Genomic DNA, 15,754 nt, shown 5'->3' on the forward strand with positions numbered 1-15,754 from the left:
GCGCGCAACTCAGTCATTTACAGCGTCTCCTACTATATTCACACGGACATAGCCCTATCATAGTATTGGACCGCATCTCGTTTCAGATCTGGGATCACTGGTCTGCAATCTGCATGCTTGCTCTTGACAGCAACTTCGAAGAGGATGGTCGCATCGGCGGTGTAGGTGAAGTTGTTGAAATCGATGAGTGCAAAATCGGCCGTCGAAAATACGAGCGAGGACGTGTAGTAGAAGGATCATGGATTCTCGGAATGATCCACAGAGGACATTCCTACAATTATCGGTTGGAAATCTGTCCCGATAATAAGACAGATCAGGCTACTTTAATTGCATTAATAAAAAAGCATGTAGCGGAAAGGACAGAAATCCACACCGATTGTTGGAAGGGATACATTAATCTCGAAGATCATGGATTTGTCCACCAAACTGTGAATCATTCCGAACAATTTGTGGATCCCAATTCCGGAGCGCACACACAAAACATCGAGTCATCTTGGCGGTGGATGCGACGATTTCTTTTACGAGGAGGAGTGCGTAAAAGCAACATTGCAGAGCATCTCTGCGAATTTTTGTGGCGGCGACGCGTAAAGAAAATAGTTGCTGAACCGTTTAAAAAATTAATTACTAACATAAAAGCATATTACCCTGGCCACGAAATATACTCAGCAGACTATTATAAAAAAACTTATAAGGAGTATGCAATCAAGACAATAAATTGAATATATTCAGAATTTCTAATTAAAATAAACTAAAATATATTTAAAAATCATAAAAGTAAAAAAAACAATTAAAAAATTTAAAAATACAAAAAAATGCTTTTCAAAATACTCCAACCTTCCCGTGGTGAAAAGCGTGAGTAGGTACCCAACCGAAACCAATGGAGAATGCTCATTGTTTTTTTTTTTCATAAAAATCGAGATATCACTAATTTTCTTGGAAACTATCACTCGTAGAAAAAAATTTCTTACACAAAAAATGTGCATTTTTATACGATCTACAACTTTTATTGGAAACATTTTGCGAGATTTTGCATATTGGCTGAGATAAAATCAAAAAAACATATTTTTTATGGTTTTTTCGCAATTTCACCATGAAAATCGCCGAGTCGCCAATTTTCACTATCATTTTCGTAATCAGTGCGTCAAAATACATAAGTATACGCAATGTCAAGGAAATCGTCACGTTCATCTATTCGGAACTGCACCCAAGACTTCTTTAGTTAAGTGTTTTTCTTTGTATTTATGGACCATAAAATTGCTCGTGTGTCATTTACGATTGCTCTCGAAGAGAAATTTCTTTGTTTGATTTTCTTTCGAATAGAAAATATTTTTTTATTCTAATTCTAATAAGAATAAAACCATTAATGGAAATTTAATCTTATAATATTTAACACTAAAATATTGATGAAGAAATAAATAAAAATTTATTTTCTTTCAAATAAAAATTTGTTTGACTCTTTTAACACAAAGAATGAAACAATTATTGGAAATTTATTCTTATATTTTATAATATTCAACGCTAAAATGTTTATTTAAAAAATCAATTAAAATTGAGGGTGCATTTAGAGCAATCCATGTCGAAGAATTATATTTTCTAAATTTCCAAAGATTTGAAAAAAATATATATGTTGTAAATGTAAAAATACGAAAAATTTATCATTTCTGGGGTATATCTTTTTATTTCAGCACGAGAAAAGAGCAGGCTGGAAACTCCACAATGTGTCTAATCCGGAGACAATTGCCGGACACATGTACCGAATGGCCATGCTGTCCTTTTTGATTGATTCCAACGAAAATTTAGACAAAAACAAGTAATTAATATTTTCTTATGAGAACAAATATTTATAAAACTTCAGTTATTTTTAAATTCACACATTAACACCCTTTTTCCCATTCTCCTCTTTTTCCCTTCTTTAAAATATTTCCACTTTTCCCCCGAGCTTGAAGAAACTCTCACTTTTTCCCCTTTTTCAAGTTTTTTTTTTCGCATAAATGCGAATTGCATTTATAGAACCCAATAAGAAAATCAAATTATTTCTGGCTAAAAGTTATTTATTTATTTTTTTGGTACTCGATTAAAACTTGAACTGTTATGTCAACTTCCTCGAGTGCAAAGGGTTAATTTTATTGTTTAAAGATTAAACTTTTGTAACCAAAATTTATTTACATTTTTATATTTATATATAAATTTTATTTATAATATTATTTTATGTATAAATTTTTTTATTTATATTTTTTGGTTGAAAATTCAACTACTTGATCAAAAGCTCAACTACTTTTTGGAAAATTAATTTTTTTTTAGTTGGAAATTAATTTTCTTGACTCATAATTCAACTATTTGATTTTTGGCTGAAAATTGAATCACTTTTAGTTGAAAACTCAACTGTTTGGTTTAAAATTCATGTATTTCATTGAAAATTCATCTCTTTGCTTGAAAATGAATGATTTAATTAAATATTTAACTAATGCATTTTTAGTTGGAAAATCTTTTATATTTCTTAATTTAACTTCCTGTTTGAAAATACATATTCGTGGGTTAAAATTTTGTCCTTTTTGGTTTAAAATTTAACTGGTTTGTTCGAAATTCATCCTCTTGGGTTGAAAATTTTACTATTTTCGTGGGAAATGTATCTTTTTTCGTTGAACATTCAACTATTTGGTTAAAATTTGAATTATATTGTTGGAAATTTGTCTCTCTTGCTTAAAAGATCCACTATCCGGTTGTAAATGCAACTGTTTGATTAATAGTTCAATTTTTTAAATTGGATTATTTTTTTTTAAATACAGCTTTTTAGGTTGAAAAGTCATTATTAAAAGTTGAATTATTTTGGTTAAAAATGTAAGTCTTTGGTTGAAAACAGACTCTTTTTTTTCTGAAAATTTATATCTTCAAGATAAAAAAATCCTCTTTCTTGATTTTCTGTGGATAATTAATTTTTTCAAATGTAACTTTTTGGTCAAAAATACATCTCTATAGGTTAAGAAGTCAACTTTTTTTTATTAATAATTAATTTATATCTGTTAAAAGTTAGTCCCCTTCGCTTAAAAGTTTAACTGTTTGTTTGAAAATGCAACTTTTTGGTTGATAATATATTTTTTAAATTTAATAAAATTATTTTTGTTTGAAGATTTAATTGTTTTGTTGAAAGACTTCTTTGGTAAAAAAATAAACTATTCAGGCAGAAAAATAAACTGTTTGTTTTAATATTTACTTTTTTGTTATATTCATATTTTCAGGTTAAATTTTTTTTGCTTTTTGTTTGAAAATTCCTCTTTTTGTTCAAAATTACACGTTTGTATTTTAAAAAATCATATTGTTTGGTTAAAAATTCACATTTTTTAAATTCTAAAAATGGTTCTTTTTGGTTAAAAAAATCTATCTTTTTTGTTAAAAATTAACTTTCTTTGAAAATTCTTTTTCCCAGTTATAAAATTGTTGTTTTTTGTTTATTTAAAAATGATATTTTTTATTTGTTGTTGAAAATTCGTCTTATTCGGTTTGAAATTAAAATAATAAGGTAGAAAATTAAACTGATTGCAAATTAACTTTTTTTTACTCATATTTTCAAACGAAAAAATCTGTTTTCCGTTTTGGTTAAAAAAATTATTTACTATTTTTTTAGTTTAAAATTTAACTTTTTCTTTGAAAATTCTGTTTTCCAAGTTAAAAAATTGACAACTTGAAAAAGTCAACCTGTTTAGATAAAAATTCAAATAATTTTTTTAATTCGTCTTAGGTTGAAAATTAAACTATTTTGTCGCAAATACATCTTTTTTGGTTAAAAATTCAACTATTCAGTTAAAAATTATATTCATTATTTTGAAAATTCGTCATGTGTTGAAAATTCTACTATTTGGGTAGAAAATAAATCTTTTTTAGTAAAAAATTAACTTTTTTTGAAAACTCATTTTTCCCAGTGAAAAAATTGTTCTTTTCGGTGAAAAATTTATCTTTTTTATTTGAAAATTCCAGTATTTGGGTAGAAAATGTATCTTTTTTAGTTAAAAATTAACTTTTGTTTGAAAATTCATTTTTTTAAGTCATAAAATTGTTCTTTTTGTTTAAAAATAACGTTTTTTATTTGAAAATTTAACTACTTGATTGCAAATTCATCTTTGTAGGTAAAAACAGTAACCCTGTTTAGTAAAAAATTGAATTTTTTTCTGAAAATCTATCTTTTTGAGTTGAAAATTAAACTATTATGGTAGAAAATTAAATTATTTAGACGAAAATTCATCATTGTTGGTTAAAATTAATTCTTTTTGGTGATAAATGTAATTTTTTTGTTGAAAATTCGTCTTCTTGGGTTGAAAATTAACTTTCTTTTATTCATGTTTTCAAATGAAAAAATCTGTTTTGCTTTTTGGTTGCAAATTTATATTTTTTATTTAAAAATTCCACTTTTTGTTTAAAAATACACCTTTGTAGTTTAAAATTTCATGCTCTTTGGTTAAAAATTCAATTAAATGTTTTGGAAATTCCTCTTGGGTTAAAAAATCTACTATGTGGGTAGAAGATTTATCCATTTTATTTGATAATTAACTTTTTTTGAAAGTTCTGTTTTCCAACTTAAAAATTTGTTCTTTTTGGTTAAAAATTCATGTTTTTTATTTCAAAATTTAACTTTTTATGCGAAAAAGTCAACCTGTTTAGTTATAAATTAATTTTTTTTTAATTTGTATTCTTGGGTTGAAAATTGAACTATTTTGGTAGAAAATTTAACAATTTTGTCGAAAATGCATTTTTTTGGTTAAAAATTCAACTATTTTCTTAAAAATTGAATTCATTTTTTTTTTAAATTCTACTATTTGGGTAGAAACCTTATCTTTTTTAGTTAAAAATTTACCTTTTTTATTTGAAAGTTCAACTATTTGCTTTGATGAAGAATCGTCTTATTTGGTTTAAAATGAAAATATTTAGGCAGAAAATTAAACTTTTTGGTTGCAAATTAACTTTTTTTTATTTATATTTTTAAATGAAAAAATCTTTTTCCGTTTTGGTTGCAAATTTATATTTTTTATTAAAAAATTCCACTTTTTGTTTATAAATACACCGTTTGTAGTTTAAAAATTAAATTAAATGTTTTGAAAATTTGTCTTCGGTCAAAAAAATCTACTATTTGGGTAGAAAATGTCTTTTTTTCTAGTTTAAAATTAACTTTTTTGAAAAATCTTTTTTCCAAGTTAAAAAATTGTTCTTTTTCGTTAAAAATTTGTCTTTTTTATTTCAAAATTTTACTTTTTAGATGAAAAACGCAACCTGTTTAGTTAAAAATTCAAAGTTTTTTTTTTCAATTCGTCTTCTTGGGTTGAAAATCGAACTATTTTGCTATAAAACTAAACTATTTGGATGAAAATTAAACTATTTTGTCGAAAATACATTTTTTTGGTTGAAAATTCAACTATTTTGTTAAAAATTGTATTCATTTTTTTGAAAATTCGTCATGTGTTGAAAATTCTACTATTTGGGTAGAAAATATATATTTTTTAGTTAAAAATTAACTTTTTTTTAAATTAATGTTTGCCAGTGAAAAATTTTTCTTTTTGGTTACAATAGAACTTTTCTTTGAAAGTTCATATTTTCCAGTCATAAAATTGTTCTTTTTGTTTAAAAATTACCTTTTTTATTTGAAAATTCAACTATTTGATTATAAATTCATCTTTTTAGGTAAAAAAAAAGTATTCCTGTTTAGTTGAAAATTGCATTATTTTTTTAAAATTCATCTTCTTCAGTTGAAAATTAAAATATTTAGGTAGAAAATTAAACTGTTTGATTGAAAATGAACTCTTTTTATTCATATTTTCAAATGAAAAAATATGTTTTGCTTTTAGTTGCCAATTTATATTTTTATTTAAAAATTAAATTTTTTGTTCAAACATACAACTTTGTATTTTAAAAATTGAATTAAATGTTTTGAAAATTCGTCTTGGGTTGAAAATATCTCTGAAAAAACCTCAATTAAAAATTGTTCTTTTTGGATAAAAAATACATTTTTTTTAGTTGAAAATGTACGTTTTTAGAAAATTCGTTTTTCCCCAGTATAAAATTGTTCATTTGGTTCAAAAATTATCCTGTTTATTTTAAAATTTAACTATTTAATTGCAAATTCATCTGTAGGTGAAAAAGTCATCGGGTTTATTTAAAAATTGAATTATTTAGAAAAATTTGTTTTCTTGCTGTGAAAATTAATCTATTTGAATGAAAATTCGTCTTTGCGGGTTAAAAAGTAATTCTTTTTGGTTAAAAATGTAATTGTTTTGTGGAAAATTTGCCTTCTTCGGTCGAAAATGAAACTATTTTGGTAGAAAATTAAACTTTTTGGTTAAAATTTAACATTTTTTATTCATATTTTCAAATGAAAATGTCTGGTTTGCTGTATGATTGCAAATTTATATTTTTTGTTTAAAAATTCAACTTTTTGTTTAAAAATACACCTTTGTAGTTTAAAAAGTCATCCAGTTTGGTTAAAAATGCAATTAAATGTTTTGAAAATTCGTCTTGGGTTAGAAAATTTTACTTTTTGGGTAAACATTTTTTTTAGTTAAAAATTAACTTTTTTTGTAAATTCTGTTTTCCCAGTGAAAAAATTGTTCTTTTCGGTTAAAAAATTACGGTTTTTATTTTAAAATTCTAGTATTTGGATAGAAAATATATCCTCTTTAGTTAAAAATCCACTTTTTTTGAAAATTCTTTTTTCCCAGTTTTCTTTTTGGTTAAAAATTTACCTTTTTTATTTGAAAGTTCAACTATTTGATTGAAAATTTGTCTTCTTGTGTTGAAAATTGATCTATTTTTGTAGAAAATTGAACTGCTTGGATGAAAATTCATCTTGTCGGTTAATAAGTAATTATTTTTGGTCATAAATGTAATCGTTTTGTTGAAAATTCGTCTTATTCGGTTTAAAATTAAAATATTTAGGTAGAAAATTCAACTCTTTGGTTGCAAATTAACTTTTTTTTATTCATATTTTCAAATGAAAAAACCTGTTTTCCATTTTGGTTGAAAATTTATATTTTTTATTTAAAAATTCCACTTTGTCTTTAAAAAGACACCGTTTGTAGTTTAAAAATTCATTCTAGTTGGTTAAAAATTCAATTAAATGTTTTTAAAATTCGTTTTGCGTTAAAAAAATCTACTATTTGGGTAGAAAATGTTTTTTTTTTTTAGTTTCAAATTAACTTTTTTTGAAAATTCTTTTTCAAGTTAAAAATTTGTCTTTTTTATTTCAAAATTTAACTTTCTAGATGAAAAAGTCAACCTGTTTAGTTAAAAATTCAAATTTTTTTTTTAATTCGTCTTCTTGGGTTGAAAATCGAACAATTTTGGTAGAAATTTAAACTATTTGTCGAATTAATTTGAAATAGTTATATTATAATTAATTATATTATATTATTCATTATAAATGATTAATAAAAATTAATTTGAAAATAAATTTGAGCTTCTTAGATTGAAAGTAGAACTATTTTGGTAGAAAATTAAACCGTTTTGGTTGAAAATGAACTTTTTTCGTTGAAAATTAATATTTTCATGTGAAAAAATGTTGTATTTTTTCGCATAAGTTTAATTATCTTGATTCAAAGTGCATCAGCTTTGGTTGAAAATGCAATTTTTAGTTTCGTTTTCTTCTGGAAATCAAATATTTTCTTACAAATTTTTTGTTTGTTTTTTAAATTAATTTCAACTACTTTGTTATAAAATTTTCTGTTTCGAAGTAAAAGTCGTTCTTTTGGGTTAAAAATTCATCGGTTTGAAGAGCATTTTAAACTATGAAGTCCGTGAATCAATTAGTAATAAGTAATTAAAAATGTAAAGCTCATAAAAATTTGTCCTTTTAAATTGTAAGCCAACAAAGATTCTTTCCCAAATAAAGAAAATGAACCTCGACCTAATCCAGAAACCTGTTGTTTCTACTCGAAAAATTATTTTAAAAAAATTAAAATTTTCGTTTTTCAGAATCATGCAAATGACTCTGATTCACGATCTCGCCGAATGTATTGTGGGCGATATTACACCTCATGATAATATAACTCCAGAAGTTAAGCATGAAATGGAAGACAAGGCCATGGAACAAATTTGCCAGCTTCTGGGCGACAAGGGACCAGAGATTCTCGAAATGTTCAGAGTGCGTATTTTAAACTCGACAAATATTTTCTAATTAGTTAACGAAAACGAGTTGGCCACTTGACCGGGAATTTAATTAAAAACCCGGGAATTTATTTCTAATCGGAGAAAAATTCAATTTTTTATTTTTTCAAGAATTTTGTTCAATTTAGAAAAGAGATTTCTACTTTATCTACCCTATCTGGAAAACCTGGAATTATCAGGGAATTTTTATAATACCTGGAAAAACCTAGAAATGTTCGGAAATTTTTCCGCGAACGTGCATAATTTTTTGCATAATTTGGTTTCTTTTTGTTTGAAACTAATTTTTTTAACTGAAAATTTTAACGATTATGTTTTTAGTTAAGAATTGATCGCCTGCAGTTAAAAATTTAAGTATCTTGTTGAAACTGCATATTTTTGACGGGAAATTTTTCCAGTTTGTTTACAATATTTTTTCGCTCTCAACAAAAAAATCTTTTTTAGTTAAAATTTATATGAAAAAAGAAGTGTTTTGGTGAATTGAACTGTTTTTAATTATTAAAATTAAAGTCCTTTGTGGTTGAAATATCAACTACTACATTTTTTAATCAGAATTCTTTTTTTTTTTTTTAATACAAATTTTATTACTTGGTTAAAGGTTAAAGCGTTTTGTTAAATATTAATTTCTTGTGTACAAGAATAATGATTTTAATTGAAAATGTGTCTTTTTAGTTTAAAACGGAGCTGTTTTATAAAAAAAATTGTTTTTTCTTCACTCTTGATTAGTTTTTTTTGCCGTGAATTTAATGATTATTACTGTTTTATATTTCATCGCTTTGGTGAAAAAATATCTCTTTAATAGATAATTACCTTTTTTAACCGAAAATTTAAATACTCAATTTTTTTGTTTGAAAAATTATCTTTTTTAATTGAAAATTTGTCTTTTTTTGGCAGAAATTAATTTTCTTGGTTTGAAATTTATATTTTTGCTTTAGAATTAAACTATTCCATTGGAAAATTCGTATTTTTAGTTGAAAATTCATCTTTTTGGTCTAAAATTTAACGACTCCAGTTAAAGATGAATAATTTTAGTCAAAAATTCTTTATTAGTTTGGCTAAAAATTTAACCATTCCATGTTTGATTGAAAATTGTTATTTTTTAGTTTAAAATTCAACTATTTGCTTGAAAATTTGTCCTTTTTAGCATAAAATAAAACTATATTTCGTTGAGAATTCATTTAGTTTGTTGAAGAATTGACTTTTTTGGTAAATAATTAATCTTTTTGGTTGAAAAATCAAGTATTCCAGTTAGATAATAATCATTTTATTTATAAAATTATAATTTTTGGTAGAAAATTCTTTTTGGTTTAAAATTCAATTATTCCCGTTGAAGATTCATCAGTTTGGTAAAAAATTAATTTTTAAAACTAAAAATTTATGTACTACATTTTATTTTTAGTTTTTAGTTGAAAAATTCATTTTTTTAAATTTAAAATTCAACCTTTAGGTTAAAAATTGTCTTTTTGAATTGAAAATTAGAGTATTTCGTTGAAAATTCGTGTATTTTGTTTAACAAATTTTCTTTATTATAGAAAATTAATGGTCTTGTTTGTAAATTTATTCCTTTTTTTTTAAATTCCAAGCATTTCATTTAAATATTCATAATTTTAGTTGAAAATTCTTTCTTTTTTTTTTTTTTGAAAATGAAACTACTTGAAAGTTAATGTTTTTTGTCAATAATTTATCTTTTTGATTTAAATTTCGACTATTTAGTTGAAAATTCATGTATTTTTTGAAAAAATCGTTTTCTTCGTAGAAAATTAATCTTTATGTTTGAAAATTAATCTTCTGATTTGAGAATTTGTCTTTTTGTTTGAAAATCAATTTGTTTAACCGGTAATTTACCTATTAAATTTTTGGTTGACAATTTATCTTTTTTTAGTTTAAATTTTATGTATTTTGTTTAAAAGTATTCTTTTTTGGCAGAAATGAATCATTTTGATTGAAAGTTAATCTTTTTGGTTGCAAATTCAAAGATTCCGGTTAAAGATTCATAATTTTATTTGAAAATTCATATTTTGAGTTTAAAATTCATCACTTTGATTGCATTTTTTTGTGGAAAGTTGATTTTTTAAAATTAAATTTAACTGTTTCATTTTTGATTGAAAATTGATATTTTTTAGTTAAAATATCAACTATTTGGTTAAAAGTTTGTTTCGTTGAAAAATCGTCTTTTTGGTTGAATATTAATTTGCTTAACTGGTAATTTACCTATTCAATTTTCGGTTGACAATTTATGTTTTTTTAAGTGATATGTCATGTATATTGTTTAAAAATAGTATTTTTTGGTAGAAATTAATCTTTTTGATTGGAAATTACTGTTTTTGGTTGAAATCTCAACTATTCCGGTTTAAGATTGATCATTTTAGTTGAAGATTCGTCACTTGGGATGCATTTTTTGCGTGTAAAATTGATTTTTATAACTTTAAGTTTAACTATTCCATTTGTGATTGAAAATTAATTTCTTAGCTGTGATTCTAGGTCCTTTTTAATATTGGGTTGCATTTTTGTTTTTTTAGTTGCAAATTCAACTATTTCGTTGAAAATATATGTATTTTGTTTTAAAAATCGTCTTGTTTGAAATACCATTTTTTTAAATGAGAATTCCAAGTCATTCAATTAAATATTCATAATTGTAGATTAAAATTCTTCTCTTTTTTTAATGTAACTATTAGGTTGAAAGCTAAGGTTTTTGTTAATAATTAATATTTGTTATTTAAAACCAATCTGTTCCAGTTTAATATCAATAATTTAATTGAAAATTCGAATATTTCGTTGAAAATTCATGTTTGTTTTTTTTTTAAATCGTCATGTTGGTAGAAAGTTAATCTTTAGGTTTGAAAAGTAATCTTCTCATTTGAAAATTTGTCTTTTTGATTGAAAATTAATTTTCCTAACTAGTAATTTACCTATTGAATTTTCGGTTGACAATTTATATTTTCTTATTCAGAATTTTATTTATTTTGTTTAAAAGTAGTCTTTTTTGGTTAAAGTTAATCTTCTTCATTGAAAATTAATTTTTTTTATTAAAAATTCAACTATTTTGGTTAAAGATTCATCATTTTAGTTGAAAATTCATCACTTTGATTAAATTTTTTGTGTGGAAAATTGATTTTGTTTACTTCAAAATTCAACCATTTGGTTGAAAATTTGCCTTTTTAATTGAAAATTCGACTATTTCATTGAAAAGATGATGTATTTTGTTTTAAAAATCGTCTTTTTTGTAGAAAACGAATCGTCTTGTTTGAAAATTGATGATTTTATTTGTAAATTCCAAACATTTGAGTTAAATATTCGTAATTTTATTTGAAAATTCTTTTTTTTTAATGAAAATACTGGGTTGAAAGTTCAAGTTTTTTGTTAATAATTCATTTTTTTTATTTAAACTGATCTATTCCAGTTCAAGACACATAGTTTTAGTTGAGAATTTGACTATTTCGTTGAAATTTCACTTATTTTTTTAAAAACCTGCTTCTTGGTATAAAATTAATCGTCTTGTTTGATAATTCATGTGTTTGGTTGAAAATTCGAAGAATTTCAGTTTAATATGCATAATTTTCGTTGAAAATTGATATTTTTTACTTCAAAATTCAACCATTTCGTTTAAAAATTGTCTTTTTAATTGAAAATTCTACTATTTCATTACAAAATTATGTGTTTTGTTTAAAAAAATCGTCTTCTTTGTAGAAAATTTTTCATAATTCATCTTTTAGATTTAAAATCAATTTTTCAAGACACAAATACATAATTTTGTTGAAAACTCGACCAGTTCGTTGAAAAATGATTTTTTTTAAATCGTCTTCCGTAGAAAATTAATCTTTACATTTGAAAAGTAATCTTCTAATTTGAAGATTCGTCTTTTTGGTTGAAAATTTATTTCGTTTAACTGGTAATTTTAACTATTCAATTTTCGGTTGACAACTGATTTTTTTTTAGTTGAGATTTTATGTATTCTGTTTAAAAGTAGTCTTTTTTTGGTAGAAATTAATCTTCGTGATTGAAAATTAATCTTTTTTACTTCAAAATTTAACCATTTGGTTGCAAAATTGTTATTTTTTATTGAAAAATAATTCGACTGTTTCATGGAAAATTTATGTATCTTTTTTAAAAAATCATCTTTTTGGTTGAAAATTCATCACTTTCATTGATTTTTTGTGTGGAAAATTAATTGTTTTAACTTTAAATTAAACTATTCCATTTGTGATTGAAAATTGATTTTTTTTACTTCAAAATTCAACCATTTGGTTAAAAATTTGACTATTTTATCAAAAATTTAATTATTTTGTTAAAAAAATCATCTTTTGTTTAAAGATTAATTGTCTTGTTTAAAAATTCATGTTTTTAGTTGAAAATTTCAAGTATTTCTGTTAAATATTTATAATTTTAGTTGAAAATTCTTTCTTTTTTTTTGTTTTTGAAAATGAAACTACTAGATTGAAAGTTAAAGTTTGTTTTTTAATTATTTATCAACGAAATAGTCGAATTTTCAAATAAAAAAGACAAGATTTCCAACAAGTGGTTGATTTTTGAACTAAAAAAATCAGTTTTAAATCACAAATGGAATAGTTAAATATAAAGTTAAAAAAATTAATTTTCCACACAAAAAATTAAATGAAAGTGATGAATTTTCAATTATAAATATGAATTTTTCATTAAAATGATGAATGACGAATGAAGATGACAAAAACTACAAGACCCAACTTTAAACTGATGAATCTTTAACCGAAATAGTTGAATTTGCAACCAATTATAGTTGAAAATTCATGTCTTTTTTTGAAAAATCGTTCTTTTTTGTTTAAAATTAATTTGCTTAACTGTTAATTTACCTATTCAAATTTTCGGTTTTCACTTTATCTTTTTTTAGTCTAAATTTTATTTATTTTGTTTAAAAGTAGTCTTTTTTTTAGTCTTCTTGATTGGAAATTAATTTTTTTGGTTGAAAATTCACCACTTTGATTGCATTTTTATTGGGAAAATTGATTTTTTAAACTTTAAATTTAAATATTCCATTTTTGATTTGAAATTAATTTTTTTTAGTACAAAATTCAACTGTTTGGTTGAAAATTTGCCGTTTTTAGTTGAAAATTCGTCTATTTCTTTGAAAATTCATGTATTTTGTTTAAAAAAATCGTCCTTTTTGTAGAAAATTATTCGTCTAGTTTGATTCCAAATATTTTATTTAAATATTCATAGTTTTATTTGAAAATTCTTTTTTTTTTAAATGAAACTACTAGGTTGAAAGTTATAGTTTTTTGTTAATAATTTATCTTTTTGTTTTAAAACCAATTAATTCCAGATCAAGATACATCATTTTAGTTGAAAATTCGACTATTTTGTTGAAAATTCATGTATTTTTTGTTTTTGAAAAATCGTCGTTTTTATAGGAAATTATTCTTTATATTTGAAAAGTAATATCCTTGATATAAATTTAATCTTTTTGTTTGAAAGTTAATTATTCCATTTTTGGTTGAAAATTGATTTTGTTTACTTCAAAATTCAACCATTTGGTTGAAAATTTGTCTTTTTTAATTGAAAATTCAACTATTTCGTTGAAAATTTATGTATTTTGTTTTAAAAAATCGTCTTTTTAAAGAAAGTTAATCGTCTTCTTTAAAAATTAATGTTTTTTGTTGAAAATTCTCAGTATTTCTGTTAAATATTCATAATTTTAGTTGAAATTTCTTATTTTTTTTGTTTGCAAATGAAATTACTAGGTTGAAAGTTAAAGTTTTTTTTGTTAATCATTCACCTTATTGATTTAAAAACAATCTATTCCAGTTCAAGGTGCATTATTTTAGTTAAAAATTCATGTATTTTTTTTAAATCGCCTTTTTGGTAGAAAATTAATCATTTTGTTTGAAAATTTATCTTCTGATTTGAAAATTTGTCTTTTTGGTTTAAAATTTATTTGCCTAACTGTTAATTTCCCTATTCAATTTTAGGTTGACAATTTATCTTTTTTTAGACGAAATTTTATGTATTTCTTTTTAAAAGTAGTCTTTTTTCGTAGAAATTAATCTTCTTTGTTAAAAAGTTAATTTTTTTGCTTGATAATTCGACTATTCCGGTTAAACATTCATCATCTTATTTGAAAATTCATTACTTTGATTGCATTTTTTGTGTGGAAAATTGATTTTTTAACATAAAATTTAACTATTCAATTTGTCATTGAAAATTGATCCTTTTTTGGTTTAAAATTCGACTATTTGGTTGAAAATTTGTCTTTTGTAATTGAAAATTCGACTATTTCGTTGAAAATTTATGTATTTTGTTTAAAAAATTGTATTTTTTGTTGAAAATTAATCGTCTTGGTTAAAAATTAATGTTTTTGGGTTGAAAATTCCAAATAATTCATAATTTTATTTGAAAATTATTATTTTTTTAAAAATGAAACTACTAGGCTGAAAGTTCAAGTTTTTTGTTAATAATTCATCTTTTTGATTTAAAACCAATTAATTACAGACTAAGATACATAATTTGAGTTGAAAATTCATGTATTTTTTGTTGAAAAATCGTCTTTTTGGTAGAAAATTAATTTTTATGTTTGAGAATAAGAGGATAAAATAAAAATTTGAATTATTATTCCAATTTATTCACTTTGCGACCAATAGGAGAAATAATTCTGTTTTCAGTATCATTTAATTATTTAATTAATCGACGTTGTCATTCTATTTAAGACTATCTATCAGTATAATTTTTTTAACATTTATTTATAATAGTGTCGTGAAAATATTAAATATTAATATATTATATAATATAATATAAATTATGTCTGGAAAACCCTGGAATTGTCAGCGAATTTTTGTTTCAGGATTTGAGTAAACGCCCTTTTTTAAACTCGAAAAATATTTTATATTTAATCAACTAAACTTATTTCTTGAAACTTAAAACAATATTACGTTTGAGCTCGAAGAAAATGTTTATTTTTAGGAATACGAACAGCAACAATCTCCAGAGGCCAAATACGTCAAAGACCTGGACAGGCTTGATTTGCTGATGCAGGCTTACGAGTACGAAAAACGAGACAAAACGCCAGGACATCTGCAGGAATTTTTCAATGCCATTAATGGCAAAATAAGGCATCCTTTTTTAAATAAAATAGCCAACGAAATCAATGAAGAGCGCGAGGAACTTATCCGAGTTTCCGACAAAAAGGACTGTTAAAATTTCGATCCTATTAAAAATAGGAACTCGTTTTATTTTTATTTTTTTTTTATTTAGGTGCACCGGATTGATCGATCAAGATCTTATTCCGTACTGATTATTTCTAATTCATGCAATATTAAGTAGATAGAATTTAGTACAATTTTTGAAACTTTTTCCTGCTCAAGAAACTTTTTCGATTTAGAAATTACGGGAAATGCACACTTTGAATTTAAATTTCCTGAATATAGGCAAACATTGTTTCTGAAAGGCAAAACTGAGGAAAGATTTTTGAGATTTCAAACTTTATAAGTTGATTCAATTTATAAAACGAATTCGGGGACACGTTTGAAATTCCTTTGTTTAAAGGAGACTGTTCTGCTTTTTAAAAGCTTGTGTGAGTGTTTTTGTAATTAAAAAATACGATAATCTGACAATATAGCTAAAACTAAAATCTTTTAGTACTTAA

At 23.6% G+C, this 15,754-nt stretch overlaps 1 protein-coding gene across 1 annotated transcript in view; it reads left to right on the forward strand.

Moving 5' to 3' along the window:
• LOC117174430 (HD domain-containing protein 2) overlaps nt 1–15,431 on the forward strand; it is a 24,807-nt gene extending 9,376 nt beyond the window's left edge. The window contains exons 2-4 of the mRNA XM_033363546.1: nt 1,686–1,810; nt 7,954–8,122; nt 15,073–15,431. Coding sequence (XP_033219437.1) covers nt 1,686–1,810; nt 7,954–8,122; nt 15,073–15,306 — 528 coding nt within the window. The 3' untranslated portion in view covers nt 15,307–15,431. The remainder of the gene's footprint in view (nt 1–1,685; nt 1,811–7,953; nt 8,123–15,072) is intronic.
• The last annotated feature ends 323 nt before the right edge of the window (nt 15,432–15,754 follow it).

Source organism: Belonocnema kinseyi, chromosome 6 (assembly GCF_010883055.1).
Source record: "Belonocnema kinseyi isolate 2016_QV_RU_SX_M_011 chromosome 6, B_treatae_v1, whole genome shotgun sequence".
Taxonomy (NCBI): Eukaryota; Metazoa; Arthropoda; class Insecta; order Hymenoptera; family Cynipidae; genus Belonocnema; species Belonocnema kinseyi.